This window comes from Oryzias latipes, chromosome 22 (genome assembly GCF_002234675.1).
Source record: "Oryzias latipes chromosome 22, ASM223467v1".
Classification (NCBI taxonomy): Eukaryota; Metazoa; Chordata; class Actinopteri; order Beloniformes; family Adrianichthyidae; genus Oryzias; species Oryzias latipes.
In genome coordinates this window covers 16,084,188-16,105,544 of record NC_019880.2, presented here as the reverse complement: position 1 = coordinate 16,105,544, position 21,357 = coordinate 16,084,188, and the positions used below count along the sequence as shown (strand labels likewise).

Genomic DNA, 21,357 nt, shown 5'->3' with positions numbered 1-21,357 from the left:
CTGTTGAAGATGAGAGAAGTTTAGATATCGGCTGAAGGAAGGATCGTGTTGACCCGAATAGTTAGGAAGCTGAGCACCTGGGGGCAAATGAGTCCAACCATGTTTAGCTTTTTATTCAGATTATTTAAGCCTGTTTGGAGCATGAGGAAGAGGAAGTGTAATCTTTAAGACAGAACAAGAAAGGGGAAATAAAAAATCTCATGGTCAGTTTTTCATCCTCAGCATGGCTCACTAAAACAAATTCAGGCACAAAGCATTTATTTGAGAAAACAGCACATTCCAAATAAATACTTTATTTGGGCTGGGTAGTTGTTTTTTCCCCCCAAGTCTGCAACTTGTAAAGCTACGTCCACAGCGCTCTTTGCAACACGTGTTCAAGTGACCACCTTGAATAAAAGGCTATGTAAACACATGGAAAGGTGTGTTTCAGGCTTCCGCGGTCGAGTTTTGTCAAGTTTTGAAGTTTTTAGGACCATTTCCGGGCTCTACGTACAAAACGTGACCATTGAAGTTGTGTTGAAAGTTAAACGAGGTAGAACTTTGACCAATCAAGCACTTGGATTTGGGCTAGTAAACGCTAGAAAAGGAAGAGGAAGTCACTGTCTGACTGTCCAACGAGAACTCCAAAATTATTGATGAAAATGTGGGTTTGTCTTGTTCTTGAGCGCACATCAAATGCCAGGTGTGTCCGTAGCTTAAGACTCATCGGCTACTTTTAACCAAAAGAAAATCAAGTGCAGCAACTGAATGATCCCAACGTTTGCAACATTCATTTAGTTTTAAGGTGACTAATAAACATAAACATAAAGGATATGCCTCTTTTTTTTAAAGGAATTTTGGAGAAACTTAAGGCTTGTTCATCGGAAAATTGTACGAATTGGTACCACTTCAGATTTTTAGATAAAGGTCTTAGATAAAATTGGACAAAGATGCAAATCACGGACAAAGGAAGAACTCTTGGGAGGACCGTGATCTCTGGAAGATTGAGAATTTTGCCGGAATGCACCCACACGAGCGGCCTCGCATTTTTTTTTTTTTTTTTTACAGAGAAGGCCTTCGTCTGGTGAAAGCATTTCCCTGACAAAGAATGCAAGCGTGTCTCCTAATGATCTGGAATGCCTTGTTAGTTGAGGCCACCTGTATGGTTACATGCCGTTTTTCCACAGACCGTGTTGCTGCCAGACAGGCTTTTTTTTTTTTTTTTTTTTTTTTTCTCTGCATGTGTGTTTTAGGATGTTTGTTTAGGATGTTCATAAAACCCCACCCCGGGCTCCGTCTTAGTTTTTCCTCATCCCAAAGAATGTGGCCGACATGAACGAACCCCGACGAAGCACCACAGGGCGCGACATCGTAAATGAACTCTTGGTGCAGACCTGTTAAAGTCACTTGTTAAGGAGGGTTGTTTAACCTGAGTGTTGTCGTTAAAAGCAGACCTCAGCCTGCAAGTATGATGGGGGGGGGGGTTCAACTGTAAAGTGGAGGGGGGTTGGAAATTTGACAGGTGGTCTGTGGAACCTCATGGATATCTCCAGAGCTGCAATGAAATCACGGTTCGGATTTTCTCTACACTCCTTTTTTCAGAACTACATCCATCCGTCAGCATCAAACCGATCTGGCCTCACCGTCCTCCAACATCTGCAAGCAATTTCAGCCTGATTGATAGCACATGTGTGATCCTGGAGCTCCTTCCCTTGGATGTCCTCCTTAAAATAAAAAAAATACAGTTAATATTTGTGTTTCCTTTGCTCTTTTAGATCCAGCAGTGGGAGCAGAACCTGGAGAGGTTCAACATGGACCTCTTCAGGATGCGTTGCTACCTCGCCAGCTTACAGGGTGGGGAGCTGCCCAACCCCAAGAGCCTGCTGGCTATTGCCAGCCGCCCCACCAAAAGCACCCTGGGACGTCTGGGGATTTTCTCTGTTTCTTCCTTCCATGCACTGGTAAGGGAAGCTTCCCAAATGATTGACAAACAGCCAGAAATATAAAGGTCAAACGCCTTTTTTGATGCACTTTTTAGGTCACACCTAGTTCTTGAACAGAATAAAAAAAAAACACTGTCATTTTCAATCTCATGAACTGTCTCTTCAAAGAATTTCATAGAAGTTCAGGTTCTCTGGAATCCTTGAATCTTCTTTTACTCACAAACCTGAAATTGTCTGTTCAGATCTGTTCCAGAGATGAGGCTGCAGTCAGGAGGCGCTCTTTGTCTCTGACTTGCAGACAGCGAAAGAAAGGCCTCTTCTCCTCCCTGAAAGGCCTTGACAACCTAACAAAGAGAGGCCGTGACAAGAGACCTTCTGTATCGCAGGTACCATTGATCACACAAAGACAGACATAGCAGCATGTTCCATCTCCTGATACCTCCCACATTCTCTGGTAGAAGCTAATGCACATTCCTTTTCCTTTTCTTCAATTCTATTTTATTACAAGGACAAACGCTGAGCTTAAATAACTAAAGATGAGGAAAAATTGAAATATGGATTCAGAACATGAATATTTTTTTATACCGTATTTCCCACACTATTAGGTACAACAAATTAAGTGTACATTTAATGAATGGTCTATTTTTAAAATGATCTTATATAAGGTGCACCAAACTTTAAGCCACATTAATCGAGACAAAAAAGAGAGGTCCATCAGTCAGACTTTGTGAAATGTGGCCATAGTAACTCCAGAAACGCAACTATTCATTTCTCCTCCATGATCAATTTTCAAATGCATCACTGGACAGACCACCAGTTTTGAAGCAGAAAAAGATCAAAGGCTCCTGGAGGGGGGGGGCATTGTACAGATTGCTCTGATGCTCACACCCACAGTGCCCGTTCTGCAAGATATTTGTAAATGACGTCACCTTAGACCGTGGTTCCTCTCTTGATTGTTTTTAGGTTTCTTTCACGGTGTTGACCTGAAAGATAACATTGAATTGTTAAAGCAGTGCAGCGCTTTTGGCACTTATTTTTTAACCGGCATGGGAAGCTCGCATTCCATCTGTTTTCCTGTAAGTCGGAGCTCCAACCTGTCATCAGCATAAATTCACAGGAGCCTCTCTCCATGCAGGTGCAGACACGGGTTGTAGGCGAGAAGATGGCTGGGCACGCTGCTCTGAATCCCAGCTTCATGGTCTTTAGAGAAAACAAGGCAAACACTCATTTCTTGGACCATTGATTATCAACTCAGGCACCTTAAAGAGAGCTTTTCGCAGTTTTGATCTGCACAAATCCAAAATAGCCACCCAAAAACAGAGCTGATTCCAAAGTGCTGCCTGTCCCACCCTTTCCAGCCGTCATCCATATATTTATTTTTTTTGGGATCATGCTCATCTCAATTTAGATATGAGAAGAACGTGTGCTGTTATTTCTCAGGAACGTCAGCCTAATGAGGCGCCATAACAATTTGCTGCGCAGAAGGCCAAGGTGGCCCTGCAGCACACGCATGAATTATTAAAAGTCGTGTGTGGTAGATGGCATTCTCCACTCTCTCCACAGCCACCAGCAGATGGTTGGTGTAAAGATGCTAAATAATAAACAGCCTCCCTTTAGTTTTAGTTTTTTTTATAGAATTCTCTTCTCTTAGTAGCTTTTCTTTTGCTGTTTTCTGTGTCTTTGACTTTACTTTGGGGCTAATAAGGCTGTTTAGGGCTTCTAAGTGCTTGGAGGTTTTCTAAATGATCTTCTGTCTTCGTGCAGTATTGACAAGAGTCACATCCTAGAACTCCGGTGCACTTAAACTGCCATGTTTTCAACTTATTCCAAACTGCTTCCTCGCTTCAGCTTTAACCCCCAACTGCCCCAACTCAAACACTCCACGTTTTAGCTCCCCCCCCCCTCCCCCCCCCCCCCCCCCCCCCCCCCCCGCGTAATCTCCTAAGCCTCGCATTTCATCCCGCTCGCACTGCTCCTCTCATTCCCTTTTAAACCCCCCCCCCCCCCCCCCCCCAACTCCATTCAGGGGTTTTCTCCCTCAGTCCCAGTGTGTCGGAGCATGAAACATCAGAGCGTTACCCGGCGGTCCTTCTCCCACAGTTTCCATCCTGACTCATCTATGTTGACTAAGCCTAAATCCCGTTTACCACTGCGGAGCCATGCTCCAGAGCCTTACCCCAGAGTCATGCCCCCCCCTACACACTTCTCCTCTCTTCCATCTCAACAGAGCTACAGTAGGGAGCTGTCAGTCGGCTGTGGGAAGTAGGCCAGAGTCTGGAGATTTGCGGGGGAGTCGGTAAAGCTTTCTAAAATTAGACAATTTACAGCAACGCAGCACTGTTTACAGCCACTTTATAAATGGCCTCTAGCTGAGGAGGTCACACCAGCCGTCTTACTACCATAACAGGAGATAGAGAGCCTTTTTGGTTGCTTTTGGGGATTGTTTTTATGAGCGGTTTCGTCATTATACCAAATGTAAATAATGGAAACCAGCTTGCTAATGGCGGAGTAGGAATAGCCTGTGATGGTGCTCTGTAAAAATACCGTTCCCATCAGGCTGAGTGTCCTGTAAAATGACCAAACGGTGAAATACTTCAGCACCAAAGTGTAGTTTTAAGCGTGGAGGAGAGGGACGGATTCATCCTCTCCAGTGGTCTACAGTGGGGACCGTCTCCCTCTTTCATCTCTGTAACACTTTTTGCTCCCCCTCTGCAACACACAGGCGGCACATTTCCATCTTCAAAGGCTCACGTTTGGAAGCTGCTCGCGCCACAAGTAGTTTTTAATTAACTACCTCGCCGCTAGTAGCCCTCTCTGTGCTGTTTAATGTTGTGTTGCTGCAGCAACGTTGTGAGTCAGTCACTGTTGTCCGCTCCCCCACCACGTCTCCGCTCCTCACTGTCTGCCGTTCGATTTCAGATCTTTGAGAGCGACGCCGGCGGTCAGACGTACGGCCTGCCCCCCCGAAGCTCCGAGGTGAGTCAGAGAACTGGTCATGGTTTGTGGATCTTTGATGTCTCTTCAGCCGTTCAGCAGCGCAGTGAAAGCATGAAACGGCGGAAACGGGCTCCCGTTCCTCTGACCTCTGCCGACTCTCAGGGCTTTGGCAATGTGCTGCGTAAGGATATTTTTACACATGGTACAGTGTGCGTCTGTGGGGGGGATTAAGGAGCATTTGTGCGTCTGCCGGAGTTCTTGTTCAGGATCAAAGCAAGGCTTCTCTTCATGTTGATCTGCAGGTGCCTAAAAGATAAGCAGCATTTCTCCATCCTGGCAAACAGGAATCCAGACGTGCCACAAACCATTTTATGGAGGATATTTAAAGTCTATTGCAGACCTACTTAATGATTTACCAGAATCCTTTCAGCAGCCAAACATCTACAGCATTGATTGGTTAAACATCTGCAAGATGAACAAGGAAAATAAAAGTTTACGCCTCAAATCATTCAGTAAATCAGATTATTTAATTTTAAGGTTTGGGATTTTATTTAGGAAAGTTTAGGATGGCAAACCTGTCCTACCCTGACATTTAAGCATCCCCCCCCCCCCCCCCCCCCCGTTTCTTTACCTAAAAGTCCAGCTTTTACCTGATTGGTCACCAAATTACCACTGTTGCTGCTTGTCCTCAGTACGAGGCCCTGCAAATGAGCCATTAGATGGGCATTATGCAAAGATTATTCATGCTGGTGATGATAATTAAGAAGGAAGCCAAGGCTACCGATGAGACATTTCAAGGGTGCTTTCATATGTAGATTATCTGAGATTTTTCTTTTTCAAAAAACATTTCTATTTTCCCCTTAAATCTTTAAAACACAGTTATGGAAGAGAAAACCCCAGCTGAAAGCTCTGACCCTCTTGATAAGAAAATTAGACACCTTTGTTCGTTTATTGATCTAAAGCAATCCTTGATTTATAAATGTATTTTCCAGATTCTAGTACTATGGAAAAGCTGTTTTTCTTAGCTTGTTATTTTTTTGCCTGTAATTAGAAACATCTCATCTTTAAGGACAGTAAAATGTTGTGTGGACACAAACAATATGGAAAAACACCAGGAATCATCTAAAAGAAAAAAACAAAACAAAGGTCCTATTATGCAAAGAAATGATGTTAAAATGTACTTTTTGCCAGTTTGCATGGCTTTTAGTAGTTTAGTTTCTGTTTTTTATGCAGCACAACCACCTCTACTTAATGTGTAGATAATTCTAAACTAGCATTTCTCAGAATCTCAGATGTAGTGGCGCTACGTCATAGTGGAGGTTTGTCTTTAACATTGTCTATATGAAGAACATTTGACATGGTTGTCGTCGTTTTTTTAGCATTTTAATTCAAAATGTTGTGATTTGTCTTCAAAAGATGCATCAATTGAGCTGCTTTTAGAAGCTTTTGTGGAGTAAAATGAATTTTCACTAAACAGCTTTTAATTTATTGGAGCACATAGAGGATCAATATTACCAAATGAACGTGGAATGTCTGGAACCCAAAGTGATTTGGTAGCAGTGTATGCTGATGTACTTGCAGTTGCTTTTAAAATAAAAAATGTTAATTTTTGATGGGATTCAGTTGACCTCAGAAAGGGAGACGGGGTCAATTCTGAATGAATTAGAACTCTGATAGTTGAGTAAAATGTGCCGTTAAAAGAATGGATTAGTGATTTAAGGATCATAATTTATCCAGATGCTGTGATTCATGATGGGAGTCTGTGGTCAAACCGGTCTGTTTTAGGATCTGGAGCAGGAAGTGGTTTGAAGAAGCAATAATGCTTTTCATCTGGCCTGTTCTTATTCACATCTGGCCTCCTTTTTGCTTCTTACGCCAAGAAATCTTAATCCTCAACGTGTCACCATGAATGTGAAAATGGGAGAGAGCTCATCGAGGGGATCCATCACGATTTAGAGATGATTAAGATCTGTCAGTGGAAGAAAACAGCATTGATTTTTCTCTGCACGCACTGCTTTTCCTTTTTTTAACACCGTCCCCGGGACTTTGTTCCTGTTATGCTACGTGGCTCTGTGGCGCATCAATGTTCCAGAGAGGAAGTCATCTTTTCTTTCATGGATGACAGTTTTCTGCTGATTCCTGTTTACCTGATTTAAAAACGTATTGGGTTGAATCTTTTTTTTTGTGTTTTCAGTTTATAAAAATTTATTGGAGCCTAAACTTGGAATTGACAGTCTGGTGTGACTATAAGTGGAATTCACAAAATTCAATATTTTGTGCCGCAAAATCAACCTTTTTTTGGCGTGTTGTTGGATTGGGCGGAGCTAACTCCGGTCATGGTGCCCCTCCCACTCTAGGCTTTATGCGGATGTTCAGAATTCTGTTGGTACGTCAAAATTGACCAGTTTGTATTAACTGGTCATACATATGTTTAAAACTACATCAAAGTAAGTTTTTCTACTCAAATCCTGAGTCCACACATTCCTCCTACTGTAATAAATATGACCATGAGTTTGAACTGCAAGACAGCAATTGATACTTACATTTTTTGTAATTTTTTTATTTATAATTTTGGGTTATAAAATGCTGCTTTGTATTGGACCAGCAGCATTCGTGACGCACCTTTTTTTTCAGTGTTTCCACCTACTTTTTTTTTTTTAGCTGCAACTCACAAGCAAACCTAGAGGGTTTTTTTTGTCCGCTGTCGTGTGTGTGAGTGTGTGTGAGTGTGTGTGACAGCATGGAAAGGTGATGGGGTTGGAAACAAACTTGACTGGCGTTGGGAGGATAAATGTCATTCCCCTTTCAGAGAAATAACATGGGTATTTTTTTGTGGCATCGTCTCTCTTTATGCTTTGTCTTAAAATTCTAAATAAAGGGATAACAGAAATGATGGTCGATGCGGAGACCTGGACGGTTCGACGCAAAGCGGCGAAGTCCGTTCTTTTCTGATGACGCGCACATAGAAGGGCATCATCCTGCTTATATTATGAAAGAAATAAATGTTAATTCAAATATCTGTACTTTATTCTTGTTATTTTTAAAATTATATCGTTTTTCACAGAAAGTGGACCATTTGATACATGGAGTGAAGCGTTGTCATGGTAATGGCTACAGAACCCGTGCTGACCTCGCTCTGCTGCAGCAGCGGAGGAAAGTGGCATATGTCCTAAGTGAAACATCATTTCAGAGGGAAAGTTCATCTCTTAATGCTCGTTTTTGCCCCGATGATGAAGCAAAAGTTTCTTTCAAAGAGACAAAGTCCAAAGTTTAGATTGTTCAATTCCTCCGCTACCACCTCCTTGTATCTCATCGCCTCCTTATGTTCCCTTCTGCTGCATTTTATTCTTTAACCCTTGTGCTATCTTAGATGACCCCACCCTTACATTGACGTGTTATCCCTACCATGAGAAAGGTGGATAAAGGTGGAAAGATTTCATGTAATCCATGGACACCAGTGAAGATCACAAATCATTGAAGAAAAAAGGTTCAGCGCACTGTCTAGTGGGTCTAAATGAACCAACTCCCAACGTTAAAGTGCCTAGGATAGCACAAGGGTTACAATGATTACATTCACCATAAAGGTTAAGTAAAACGACAAAAAGATTTTCTTGCTGTTGTAATGAACAGTCGAACATGGTATGTCCATTTATGTTCTGATTTTTTTGTATTTCTGATTTCCAACTGACGTTTAAGCCAACACAACAATATAAAGCATTGGGGCTTTGTGACCAGGAACGTTTTTTAAGGTGTGCACTCTGGCTGTGGATTTTAACTTTTTAATCCACGCCCCGCAGCCACTCGGAATCAAGTATTCACCTGGACCATGGTGTAAATGGAAATATTCACGAGCTGTAAGGTCATAGAACTCGGAGACAAGGAACCGTTGGTTTGCTTTTGAGCCCGTGAATGAGTGTAGTGTTAGTCACTCAGTCTAGGAAACTTCCTACTTTTTCTCTGGTTGCCACAGCGCCCTGTTTGGTCTCATAAGCATGACCTCACATCCCTCAAGGTGCATGCGAGAGTGGGTGTTGAAGCGGCACCTTGTGTTCCCGCTTTCTGGCAGGTGAAGGGAACATTTGAGAAAGACGGGTTTGATTTTTGCCCAGACTCCTCCAGAAGCCAAGTTTATGGAATATTGAAGAAGCCGGAGGCAAAAAGAAGCATATTTCTGTTTCTAGAGATGTCAGATGCTCAGAATCACCCCTCTACTTGGGTTCCTTCACATGATTTATGTGGTTTCTAAAATGTTGCTGTCGGTCTTCAAGCGATCCATCAACAAAGTCCAGTCTCTGTAACCTCAGACACACATTTTCTCTCACACAGCTCTCCGTTTTATGATCTTTTAATGCATTAGAAACTTATTCTCTTTGAAGTCCATGTGGTCAGTACATTCAGGGTGATGGAGAATTCCCCGGTAATTGATAATTGTGGTTTTCGCCTCCCGGGGCTCCATAGTGCAGCACACTGATTACCCTCCAGAGACACAGAGTCGCAACCAAAAGCCCCAAATGGCAGCTTGGCAATGGCAACTTAATACCCTGCTAAAACCTTGCTGGTACTGCCACAAATAAGGCAACACATAATTACCCCTGGAATGATGGCATTATTTTAAAATAGAAGGTTCCTGTATGTCACTTATCTTCTCTTTGGGTCGGGGTAAAGCAAATATATGACTGCCGTAGATGTCATTTAGATGTCCAGACCTGCCATTGGCCCCTGCCAGTCCTGCGGTGTACACCGTCATTATGATGTCTATAATGTGGAGTGGCCCCCGTCTGTGTTGTCAAATGAATTTCTGAAAGGCGTATTGTATGACATCGTTGCTCTGCTGCTTGATCCACTGCCAAGCATTTAGACTAATGAAACTGTATTGATTGGTCTGCTGTCTCTGCCTCCCTCCATCGTCCCTCCTGTGTTCTCCACTTGCAGAGGCTGGATGTGCTGAGCAGGATCTACTCTATGTCGCCCCCCGAGGGAGGTGTTTGGAACGGCGCGAGCGGCGCAGCAGACACGGTGACGCGCGTCCATATGCCAGCTGGCCTGACACTCCAAGTTCCTGTCAAGGCGCCGCAGACGGTGACCGACCTTCTTCACGCAGCCTGCAAGGTTTGGCTCTGGAGGAAAAGACACGTCTCCACTGCCTTTGAGGCAGAATTACCACAAAGCAAAACGGACGCAGTGAAGCAGCTCAGATTGAGTCGTGTAACGAGAACAACTGACAACATTTCAGCGCAGAGAAGACTTTTATTTTAAGGAAAGCGAGCGCAGTTGCAGAACACAATGAAATGCTGTACAGCGTTCTATCGCTGAATACTGACTCACCTTCTGCAGTGTTGTGTTTGCTGTGTTGTGCGTCCCGATTGACTTTGTCAATCTATCTCCTCCCTGCTGTGTCTCCTGTACAGAATGAGTTCAATAAGCCACATTTACATAAATCTTTAATCGCAGGCGGAACTGTTTACATTCTATAATACTGGATTTATTTTTCAATGAAGGTTCGAACTTTGAGAATTTAAACAAGGTAGAAAAGAGTAAAAATGTTGTCATTCTGAGGAAAGCATGTAAAGTGTGTAGTGACGGGCTTTACTGCATTAAACATCTGTAATCATGTGGATTTGACCTACCGTGGGTTATTTTTAGAATAACCCCCACAATAAACGAGGGACCACTGTTTAGAAGAATGTAAGAGTGCAGTGCAAAGCTTGTGAATAATTCACATCTAAGCCGCACAACAGAATAAAAGCTGCTGCATAAAATCTATTTTATTCCTCTGAGCGTGACCATTAAGAAGCTTTTATTTTGGTAAACAGGTGAGACAGCTGGATGAAGGCTCCTACGGCCCCCAGCTGCGCAGACGGTCAGGACAGGACACACATCCTGGATGCTTGGATCCTGCAGAGCTTCTGGGAGATTTGGTGAGGACGCCAAACTTACACCTGGATGAGCAGAAGTCGTTGTTGTTTTCTCTTTATTGTGCATTGATTTGTGGGGGTCTGCAGGTCGGTGATCAGCTGGAAGTGGTCCCAACTAATGTGTTTACTCTGAACTTGAGAAGGCAGGACACCACGGCCGACTTCGGTGAGTCAATCTCACACGTCTTTGGTTTTTCGCTGCCTTTTGTGACGTTGCTGTTGTCTGACCGCTTTTTGCAGGTTTTGCTGTGACGGGGCACATAGACGGCAACAAAAACAGCAGGATTTTGGTCAGTGAAGTGTTGCCCAATGGACTAGCCTTCAGCGGAGGTGAACCCTGACATGCAAAACCCCAAAAAAGCACAAGATCCACACGTGTGTTCTTTTTTCCCCCTAAAGTACTCCATGTGCTCTCAGGTCTGCTTCCCGGCGATGAGATCTTGGTGCTGAACGGCCGCTGCGTGTCAAGTCTGGAACTCTCCTTGATCCAGACTCTGTTTGCAGAGCAAACCCTGCACCTCAGGGTGAGGCGAGATGGATCCACGCAGCCAGGCGCGGCCACTAAAAACGCCGCCGCTTCCGGCGGTCACGACCAGGAGGTTCAGAGCAAACACCACAGAGCCAAGTCCTCATCAGGTGTGTGAAGTCACAATCCTTTGAGGCGCACACCAGTACAAAACAGTCATTAGAGGCCAACGATTTTTACCAAACGGAAGTGAAGTCAAGTTGGTTTGTTTTTCCCCTGGGAGCAACAGCCAGCATGCGTTGCAACAATGCAGAAGCCACAACCCCCTTTTCCTATTCTGCTTGGTCACGTTTGGTATTTCTCATGTCTTTTTGTGATGCAATCAGGCTCATGTGAGTCCTCAAGTCATGCATGGTCAGACAGCTTCACCTCCATTAGAGTAAAAGTGACTCACACAAACAGGAACTCCACAGACCGCACTGCACCTCAACCTCAAAACAGCCAGCACACATCTGTTGGGTTTGGCACCATCACTTCCTCAGAGGATGTTCAGTCTGCAGAAATGCCTTAAAGAAGCAGCAGCACAAAAGAAATTTGAGGACGTTTAATATCCTGTTGCTGAGGAGAAGGCTGGGAGGACTGCGGAGGGCTCATTATCTCTATTAATGCATAGTGTCGTGTCAGCTTAGTTTAATATCAGTGTGGATGTGATGTGTCAAAAGGGAACACACACAGATCAGAGACCAGCTGGTTGAGGAGCTGCTTGTTTTTGTTTTTTTAAAGCTGAGCAATGAAGGTAAGAAAGATCAAGATTTATAACCTGCAAAAGCATCAGGTTTCTTTAAATAATGACAGATAAAAAACATTTTTAAGAGTTGTTGCTTTGATTACGTCACGATATGATTCATTATAGAAACTTTTCCAAACTCTTCTCATCCTTGATGTTTCTGTTGCTGATGCTCTCCTCCAAAAAACCTGCGTGACATTCTTTCCCCGTGTTCGTGCACAGAAACAAAAGAATTGGTTTCAGTGAGACGTCCAAGTGTCATCTCAATTATAGCAATTCATTAGTCTTTGCTCCAGTATAGACGTAATTGAACACAAAGGGATTAATGACTTGAAGGCCTCATTATTGCAGTTGATCAAAGTGGTTGTAGTTTTATTCTCGGTCCCTAGAGGGCGCATGATCTCAGGCAGGGGGAGGAATTTCCACTCGTTTAACTGCAGGAGACATTTTTCCTAAAAAGATGAGCCATATTAAAAGGCTTTCTTTCATTCGTCGTTATGGATGACAAATCAGACTGCAGATCTGTTGGAAGAGGATCTTCTGCGCGGGAGGTTTGTCTGTTGTTTTCTCGCAGTCTTGCTGCTACAATCAGGAGTGGCATCTTTTTAAGTCAGCCCCTATAAAGTTTGTCCTTGAAACATAAAAATAAAAGAAAAGAAATGATTATGTTGTTTGTCTTCCCCACATAGAATAATAAAGAGATCACCATCTTTAATTAGGACTGCCAAAATATGCCTTTTTTTTTTCTTCTTTTCACAGGATGACTGACTCTGGCTGCTGTTTCCAGCCTGGAGTTATATTTAGTTTCTGTGCAGGCATCTGTGCTGGTTTTAGACTGTGACTAGTCGGGCTTGTTTGTGTTGTGTGGTTGGATGAGATGAGTTTTAAGAAAAGAGAAAGAAAAGGGAAGGAAAAAAAGTCAAATTTCACCTAAAACATGGGCCTGCATCCTTTAAAGACCGACCCTGGAGAGAATTGTGTTTTGGGTGTTTTTTTTTACATATTCTTGTGGCCTTTTTTTTATTATTCTGGAGGACACATATAAAGAAAATTCAGCTCTGGGTATATCTTTTTCAAATTGTTGTGAATCAGGAACAGATAAAACAATCCATCCTGACGCATCCACTTCAGACAAATAGATCCACGAACATCTTTATTTTCCTCGTTTGAGCTGGTATCTGCTTCAAAACTCTACGGCTGGATAGCGACATATTGCCCGCCATTTTTGTTGCACTGGTAATTGTAATGTTGGGGTTTTGAAGGGCTGTAAGCGTGTAGACAAATGGGTGATTGGTGGAAACGGGGTTACTCTGTGCCGTTCTAACGACCTAGTGCCGCTCTGCAGAAACTATGTCCTAAAAAACAACAGCGTTTTTTGGATTTTGGCTAAAAACGACATAATAATAATCAAAAGACCACTGGGAACACTTTGAAAATAGATCAAAAGATGACCACAGTGGGACTTTAATGCTAAAAACGCCATTTGGGCCAGTTTCTTACTGACCAAACCCAACAAGAGCTGCAAAGTCTTCATTCTTTGAAAAAATACAATTTTTTTATAATGTTTTTGTTATACAATAAGGCTTTTTTAATATTTGGCATATTGTATTATTGTATTATAATATTCTATGTTCTATATAACCGTTTTTTATTTCTTTTACTTTAGACAGCCCTATAAACAAGTTCCTTTCAAAAATAAAATGCATCCTGTGTTAAACAACTAACCTCAGCATTTTTCTTTAAAGTCAAAGAGCCACAATGGAGGAAACAAAAGAGCTGCAAGTGGCTCCGGACCCACAAGTTGCAAACCCCTGATCTAAAAAATACAAAATTAGTTTATAAACCCACACATTACATGTTATTTAAAATAATTTCTTAGGGGGTTTTTGTGTGTTTTTTTTTTTTTTAAAGCTCTTTAGTTGCTTATTGATGGCAGAAATCTCAATTTTATCTTTAAAAAGGATTCTTTTCTTTTGTTGAAAGTACCAGCTGTCCACAAAACAAAGCTGTTTTTTTCTTTAAATGTAAAGAATGACCTGATACTCGACAGTAAATGGAGTCCTGAGCTCTGCAGTGATCCTCAGCTCTCTAATGGGCTGTGACACCTTTTTCTTTGGCTCCCTCCACAGATGTTTGTGCTGCCGCTGAGTGTGGAGAGCTTCAGTACGTAGGACTGGAGAATGGTCACTCCCACTGCGCACTCAGGCCTGTTCAGCACAGCAAGGTAGGAAGGGCGTGCAGCCGCTCTCTTTTCTTCCAGGTTTGCGTGATGTGGAGTGAGTGGCGAGTTTGTGCCCACTCGCACAGCAGCTGTGCGCCCATCGGAAACCAGGCTGCCATCAGGCTGGAAAATCACCATCATTAGGATACTCCATCACTGCCACAATGGGGCTTTGTGGCATTCTCCGTCCCAAACTAATATACATACAGGAAGCAGCAGCTAAAAGAATGGTGGGTTTTCCTGCCATCAGATTGACAGAAAAGTACAAATCTTTTTATTTACCAGGAATAAATCCCCTTTAAAGGCCATTGTAATGATTTTACTCAGAATAAAAGTCTATTTTTGTCCCGTTAGATGTCAAACGCGCTGTCAGCTGTTTTTGAAAAGTAAGCCGAATTCATTGAAGTCATTATGGCTCAGCCTGTTCCTTTGGGAATAGTGCGAGCGCTGATGTTTCGCGGCAAACGTGTGTGTTTATTGAGAGCACTAATGAGCGTGTGTGGTCACCGCAAAACGCCACGTGTAAATGATGTCGACATGGCAGCAAGCCTGAAAGCGTGTGAGAGTGTGTTCACGCATATTTACCTGCTCTGCTCATATTTCATGTCCTCCAAAGCAGTGTAATGTTGTCGTTATTGGAGTTGTGAGGACATGTTTGGCTAATTTGCGTTCTGTGTAACCCTGATGGATGAGAAGAGGATGCAAAAGAGGTGCTGCTCATTTTGATTGGGGAGAGTTTGAGGGATCAATCTAGGAACAATGTTCACAAATCTCAGTTTTTCTTAGGGCGTTTGTTGTCAGGAAATGCTGAACATGAGGGCAGACAGGAGTTTGAGGAGGAGAAACAACTCATCGGATCTTGGTAGCACCTTGGTGGTTCCTTTTTGTTTGCCCGGTGACATGAGTCAGTCCCACTGCGCTGGGATCTGCACTGCAGCACTGCTGCTAGTGCTGCTGCTGCTCAGCTCCCCGCCGTTTGTGTTTTTACAGGGGAATGAAGAGAATTTAGAGACGAGGAGGTCTGCGGATACGTGTCTGCATCGCTTGTGTCTTTTCTGTGCGCACGTGTCACACACACACACACACACACATACAGAAAAAAAGACAGAAACTCGTCTCCTCCACCAGAAAGAGTCAACCACTGTGAAGGGAATTTAAAAAAAAGATAAGATGGGTGAGATACCAGTTCTGGTAAATCACATTCTGCTGCCATGCGGAGCTGGATTTAATCACAGCACATAGCCATCAGCTTGATCTTCGGGGCGCACAGAGAGAAACGAGTCACGGAGGAGAAAATCGTCACTGCATCAGCATATAGGTGCACACGCTCGTGCACACCGTTCTCTAAAACTCAGAGGAGATGGATAAAAGTAAAGGTCAAACTGGAGCTTGGTTTTCAGCTGCATCGTTTTACCGTAGATACTTCCTTTCTGCACATCTCGGAGTGTTAAGTTGTGATTGTTCAAATTGTTTTTTTGTCATGACACTCGATCCCTGCGCCTCATACTTAATGAAACATTTGGCTGTAAAATGCCGTAGAAAGTGGTTTAACACGATGTTGTGCCTCTATTATGAGCTTAACAAATCGATTGCAGATGTCAGCTGGAGTGGTCCCGGAGAGCTCCCACGAGGCACCTCCAGCCAAATCAATTTAATATGAATGCAGGATGGAAGGATGGCTCCGGAGAAATGAATAGAACTGTGTGCTCTCAGTGGCCTCTTCCAGTTCTAAGATTGCCCAAATGAACATTGATAAAAATATTTTTTTGATAATAAAAACAATTTTTTAGTTTCTCCAATTATAATTGTCGGAAAATACAAAAAAGTGCTACCTGTGGTTTCTCATTTTCCTGTTTCATTTGGTTCCAAAGTGGCGGACTCGTTTGTAGTCTTCATAAAGCTGTCCCACTTTTTAAAAAAATGTTCCTTTGCATATGGACTCTTATTTTATTTTCATTTTCAAGGCTGTCTCTCACCATCTTCAGAGTTTTTTTTTCATTCATGCGTGGATACATCTCTTGTTTTTCCCTTGAGGACGCTGAAAATGTATTTCTAAATCATTTATAGATTAGTGCTTGGAGGCTGAAAAACAGACCTTAAAAAAAAAAAGAAACCATTTCAAGTGCTTGCATTACAGGAGTTAAATAAAGTCCTGAAGAAATGTAGCTCCTGATCTGCCTGAAGTGTTTGGTCCTGGTGCTGGAATGTCAAGAAAAGACATGCCAAGTGGAAAAACAATGATTATATTTAGGACTAGGGGAAACTTCTTAGGGCCAGCTGGGAATGGGTCTCACTAGTGGGAACAATTGAAGGGATACTGGACAGGGGAGAACCCAGGGAGCATGAGGTTCATGTTCGAGCAAGACACTAATGTCATGCAGAGGTGGACCTTCGGCCCGAGCAGGAGGGCAGAATCAATGCCCAAATCCAGGTCCAATAACCATGGCAGAGGTTATAACAAGGATCCATCTAAGGCAAATTCCAGTCTATGAATCCAAGAAACCAAAGAGAAGGAAGGGCAGAAACTTGGTCAGGGTTTAAATAGGTAGACTTGATGACAGACCAGATCATTGAGCAACAGGCTCTATTCACCCATTCACACACTGCTGCTCAACACCGGGACCAACCTCTAACCACCAGAAGCAATATGCTTTTAAACCCCAACAATATTTGTGTCATTAAAAGTTTCCAATGTGTATAATTACTTTAAAAAAATTAGTTTGATAACTATTTAGCTTAGAGAAATACATAAAACAGGATTTTTCTTTAATAAACTCAGTAATCAGCTATATATAAATGTGCCTAATGTAGCTACTAGAGTTGTGCAAAAACCCGGTGAAGACTAGACATGATGCTGTTTCAAAGAAAAGCGCAGACAGACTTATTAAGCCTCTTTGCATTTGTCCAGACATTGGAGTAAGAGCCTTTGAATGGCCTCATGATGAGTGGAGCTGTGCTGTCTGGCTGTCAGTGGGGAGAGATTTGCCTCGATTTACTCGATCTGAGCTCTGATGCTAATAAGCACCGAGTGTGAAAAGAAGTGCAAAGAAGGCCTGCGTGCATTCTGATATATTTATGCTGTTTGCCTCCTCTCATCTTCTATTTTCCTGCTCCGTCTCAGTTTTTTTTTTTTAACTTCTCACAGGATGACAGGGATCTGAGGTGTTTCAAAATGTGTGCATTTAAAGTCGGGTTCTTCCTGAGTCTGTTCTCTTATCGAGGCAACCTAGACTTCAAAAAGATATGCCTACAGATATTAGCATGAATCGTCTTCAAACATGATCTTGATTCCTTCCAGCTACTCGCATCCCCTCCCTAAACGCTGGAGCCGAGCTTGTGTGCGTTCGTCTGTTGGGTGGGAGCAGTGTGGGTTTAATTTGGAGGATGTGTGCGTGTGTGTGTCTGTGTGTTATGACTAAGCCCATCAGTCTCCATCTGGCCTTGAGCAGGCTAATAATCTGGGCTTATAGCTGGCAGCCCAGTTACTGCGAGCTCTTACACGGAGATAAATCTTCCTGGAGAACCATTGGGTCCAACGGTGACCCAAACTCGCCATGACGCCATTCTGGCTGGAATGAACACACCGGGGGCTGCCATTGCAGTCCCAACTCAAGCCCCATCTAGAGGTTATGAAGATCCCCAGCCGTGTCTCTACGTCACAACCCTGATTGGGCTCTTCACTCAGGACCAGTCACCGGCCCGCGCCTTGCTCTCCCTCTTAGCCATGTGTTGGTACTGGCCACCGGGAAGCCAAGGCGAGGAGAAGGATCTGTTTCTGGGATCTGCTCTGCTGAGCTTGGGGCGGCTCCTCAGGCACAAGCTGGCCTGCCTGGCAGAGGACATGGTGGACTGTCTGTCGTGCCACCAAGACGCCAAAGAGGACAAACGGCTGGTAATGCTACGTGTCTGTGGGTGGCTTTAGCTGCGAGAAGTGTTGATACTATTCAGGTTCATATTTAAGCAGAAGCCTTCACAGAAATGGGAGTGCAAATGAAGTAAACACACGTGGATTTGTTTCAGTTTCTTAGAAATCAAAGGTCTTTTGTTTTTTTTCTTCCTTGGGTTACTTTTGGAGCTGTGTGCTTGATGCAGAAGTCTTATTCTGTCGAAGTGGAGTTAGTTTAAAGGCTGTTTGGCTCTCTGCTTTGAAATCAGAAGACCTCAGATGTAGTCATGTGACCCACTGGTTTTTAGTGGCCCCAGTTTTTGTTTAAGCTTGAAGGTCACCATCCTTGGTCACCAAAAACGGGCAAATAGGTCTGATAGTTCTTGAAACTTGCACAGAAATTTTGTTTTGAGGCTGAGGATCAGATAATAATCAAAATCAAAAGACCTTGACTGTTTTTATGAATTGTTGAGGTCGGATAAAAGCATACTAATAATCATAATAATGGATTAGATTTATCTGCAATTTTCCAGACGCTTAAAGCGCTCCTTACAATGTGTCCATTATTCATTCACTCCTCATTCATACTCGGTGAGGCCAGTTCGCGCCTACGGTCCGGACCCTCTGACCATCACCGGCACATTCACACACCTTCACACACCAGTGGAGCCACACTGGAGGCAGGGAGGGTAAAGTGTCTTGCCCCGGGACACAACGACAGTTGACTGGGGGAAGCGGGGATCGAACCGCAGACCATCATTGGACAACATGGTCAACGTCCTGAGTCACTGCCGCCCTAAAAATGATGCTCTACTCCAAATTTGACCCCACATATAGGTGTCGTGGATATTCAAATTGGCCACAAAGGGAACAAAAGATTTTTAAATTTAGACTTTATAATTCTGTTGAGCTGACGTAACCCTTGTGCTGTCCTATGAGGTCAAGAAGACCATAGACGTGTTCTCCCTACCATGACAAAGGTGGATAAAGGTGGAAAGATTTCATGTAATCCATGGACACCAGTGAAGATCACAAATCAATGAAGAAAAAAGGTTCAGAGCACTGTCTAGTGGGGTCTAGATGACCCAACTCCCAATGTCAAAGTGCCTAGGATAGCACAAGGGTTTTAAAAAAAAAAAAACCTCAGGGTTGCCAAATCTAGGCCTTGAGGTCCACCACTCTGCTCGTTTCCAGCTCTCCCTGCCCTGCTTGCTGCTGATTAACTGACTCAGGTGTTTTCGCCTGAGTCAGGTCATAACTGTATATTGTATTTAACTGTATACTGTGTATTCATAACTGTATATGAAAACTGGACAGAGTGAGTGTCAAAAAATTAGGATTAGCAACAACATGTTTAAAATAAAAATAAAAAGGTAGCTGAACAGGAATCGTTATTCTGACGAATATAATGACTGAGTAACAGCTGTTTATTTCTCAATAGAAGTCAATGGGATTTTGGCTTCTTGGAGCCAGCGGGTACTTCCAGTTTGGAATGCAAGAGGGGGAGGGGTACCTCAGTCCAATTTCTCATGTACTGTCCATGCTTTCCACATACTCATTGACTAAACACACCTGGCTCAGGTAATCATCAGCAAGCGGTTCCAGCTTTCTAATGAGCTTCATTTCAGAAGTCAAAAAGTTTTTTACTAAAACAAAATGATTCCGTCCATTTCTTTTGGTACCATTCTAACCAGCAGTTACTCGTCAGCTGTGTCTAGAAATGTTGGCACTCGTAGAGAAGAAGCGATGAGTTTTCATCCAGTCCTTGTGATTCTACAACTCTGCTTGGCATCCAGACAGTGGTGACGGTCGCACACTTGTTTATCATCCCGTTTCCATTTAAATATCCATTATTTCTTGGCGACTTGGGGTAAGAATAGCATGAAAGTCCTGCATTCTTTTGCCTCTGTACCAGCAGACACGCAGCCGAGCGGATCTGAATAGCCTGCGGGACTCCGTAGAATAGGGCGCTTTAATCTGAAGCTGGATTCATTATTAAAACACACTCTCCTCCCAAAGTCCTTTGAGACTTAGCGGAATAATATTTGTTGAAGATGAATAATAAATGGCGTAAATGGGCTTGAGCGAAGCGCGTCGGGACCAGCCTTCCTCTCCTCTGCCTCTCTCCTCCCCTCTGCTTTGCTTGATTTATGAGTCGATGTCTTCTTTTATTGGGCTTTGAAAAGAAGATGGCATTGTGGCACCACGGCACACCAACATAGCCAATGAATCACCGGCCCGCCTATTGGCCACGGGGCCGCCGTACATTCTCCCTCGGCCTTGCAGCGCCGCGACAAGGCTGTTCCCTGTGAGGTATCGGTAAAAGCACGGCCATATTTCATCTCGTCCCCTCTAACCCTGTCCCTTCTCTTGTTTGTTTATTGTTTGGTTAGGAATCCTCCTCGGTTAAAGCGGCAAAGCCGCCGCCGCTTTGATTTGCTCGGCGTTTCATCTGCAAAGCAGACGGAGCTTGACACATAATTAGTCGTAGCAACTGAAAGGGAGATGGAGTTTAGTGTTTATCTTGACTCCTCCTCGTCTGACACCACTGAGCTGTTTTCTTTTCTGCGAGTGTTTTTGCCCGCAGCTTTGCAAAAAAAAAAAGTATTGAAATATGAACCAAGTGGCTGGCATGTTTTACTGACTTAATGAACTCCATACTATTGTGTACACGAATCAGCCACGAAAATATAACCAGAACAGAGTCAGAAACTCTAAATTACCCTTAAAAGCTGGAGCGTGTGCTAAAAAGACAATTCAATGACCTTGATGGGGTCCGTCATGATGAGGTCTGTCATTATCACACAATTTCTGATCATTTCTGCTTTTAAATGGAAACATCCTTCATCTTTTCATTTAAACCTCATTAAAAAGGTGTCATGATTATTTTGTGCGAGGCCATAGTTGGCATTCCTGCCCTGTCGCCTCCTCCAGCTCAGGGCCGCCTGTTTTTGAGTCAGCCATTCTTCTGTGTGTGTGGGTAACAAGCCAGAATCCTCTACATTGTACTGCAGCTGTTCAGAGAGAACGCACTGATGTAGCTCCTGACCTCTCCATTCAGCTGTCAGTCGCACCGACCGACCCCACGCTGGGCACCCGGAGCTGGAAGGCAGGATGTGAGATCCCTGGACGGGGGCGGCGGTAGAGACACGGGCAGGGCAGTGCTGATGCACTCGGTCGGATGGTAAAAGCTGGAAGAGGAAGACTTTACCGTCTTGATTGA

General features: G+C 43.5%; 1 protein-coding gene across 3 annotated transcripts in view; it reads left to right on the top strand.

The window, feature by feature from the left end:
• The window catches only part of tiam2 (T cell lymphoma invasion and metastasis 2), a 67,192-nt gene that overhangs the window by 31,572 nt on the left and 14,263 nt on the right, over positions 1-21,357 (top strand). For 2 of the 3 annotated variants that reach the window (XM_023952066.1, XM_023952067.1), the window contains exons 7-15: positions 1,755-1,940; positions 2,165-2,308; positions 4,842-4,898; positions 9,792-9,968; positions 10,673-10,777; positions 10,862-10,940; positions 11,015-11,104; positions 11,192-11,410; positions 14,157-14,251. In XM_023952066.1, the coding sequence (XP_023807834.1) occupies positions 1,755-1,940; positions 2,165-2,308; positions 4,842-4,898; positions 9,792-9,968; positions 10,673-10,777; positions 10,862-10,940; positions 11,015-11,104; positions 11,192-11,410; positions 14,157-14,251 (1,152 nt within the window). The remainder of the gene's footprint in view (positions 1-1,754; positions 1,941-2,164; positions 2,309-4,841; positions 4,899-9,791; positions 9,969-10,672; positions 10,778-10,861; positions 10,941-11,014; positions 11,105-11,191; positions 11,411-14,156; positions 14,252-21,357) is intronic. The other variant, XM_023952068.1, reaches the window with a different exon arrangement.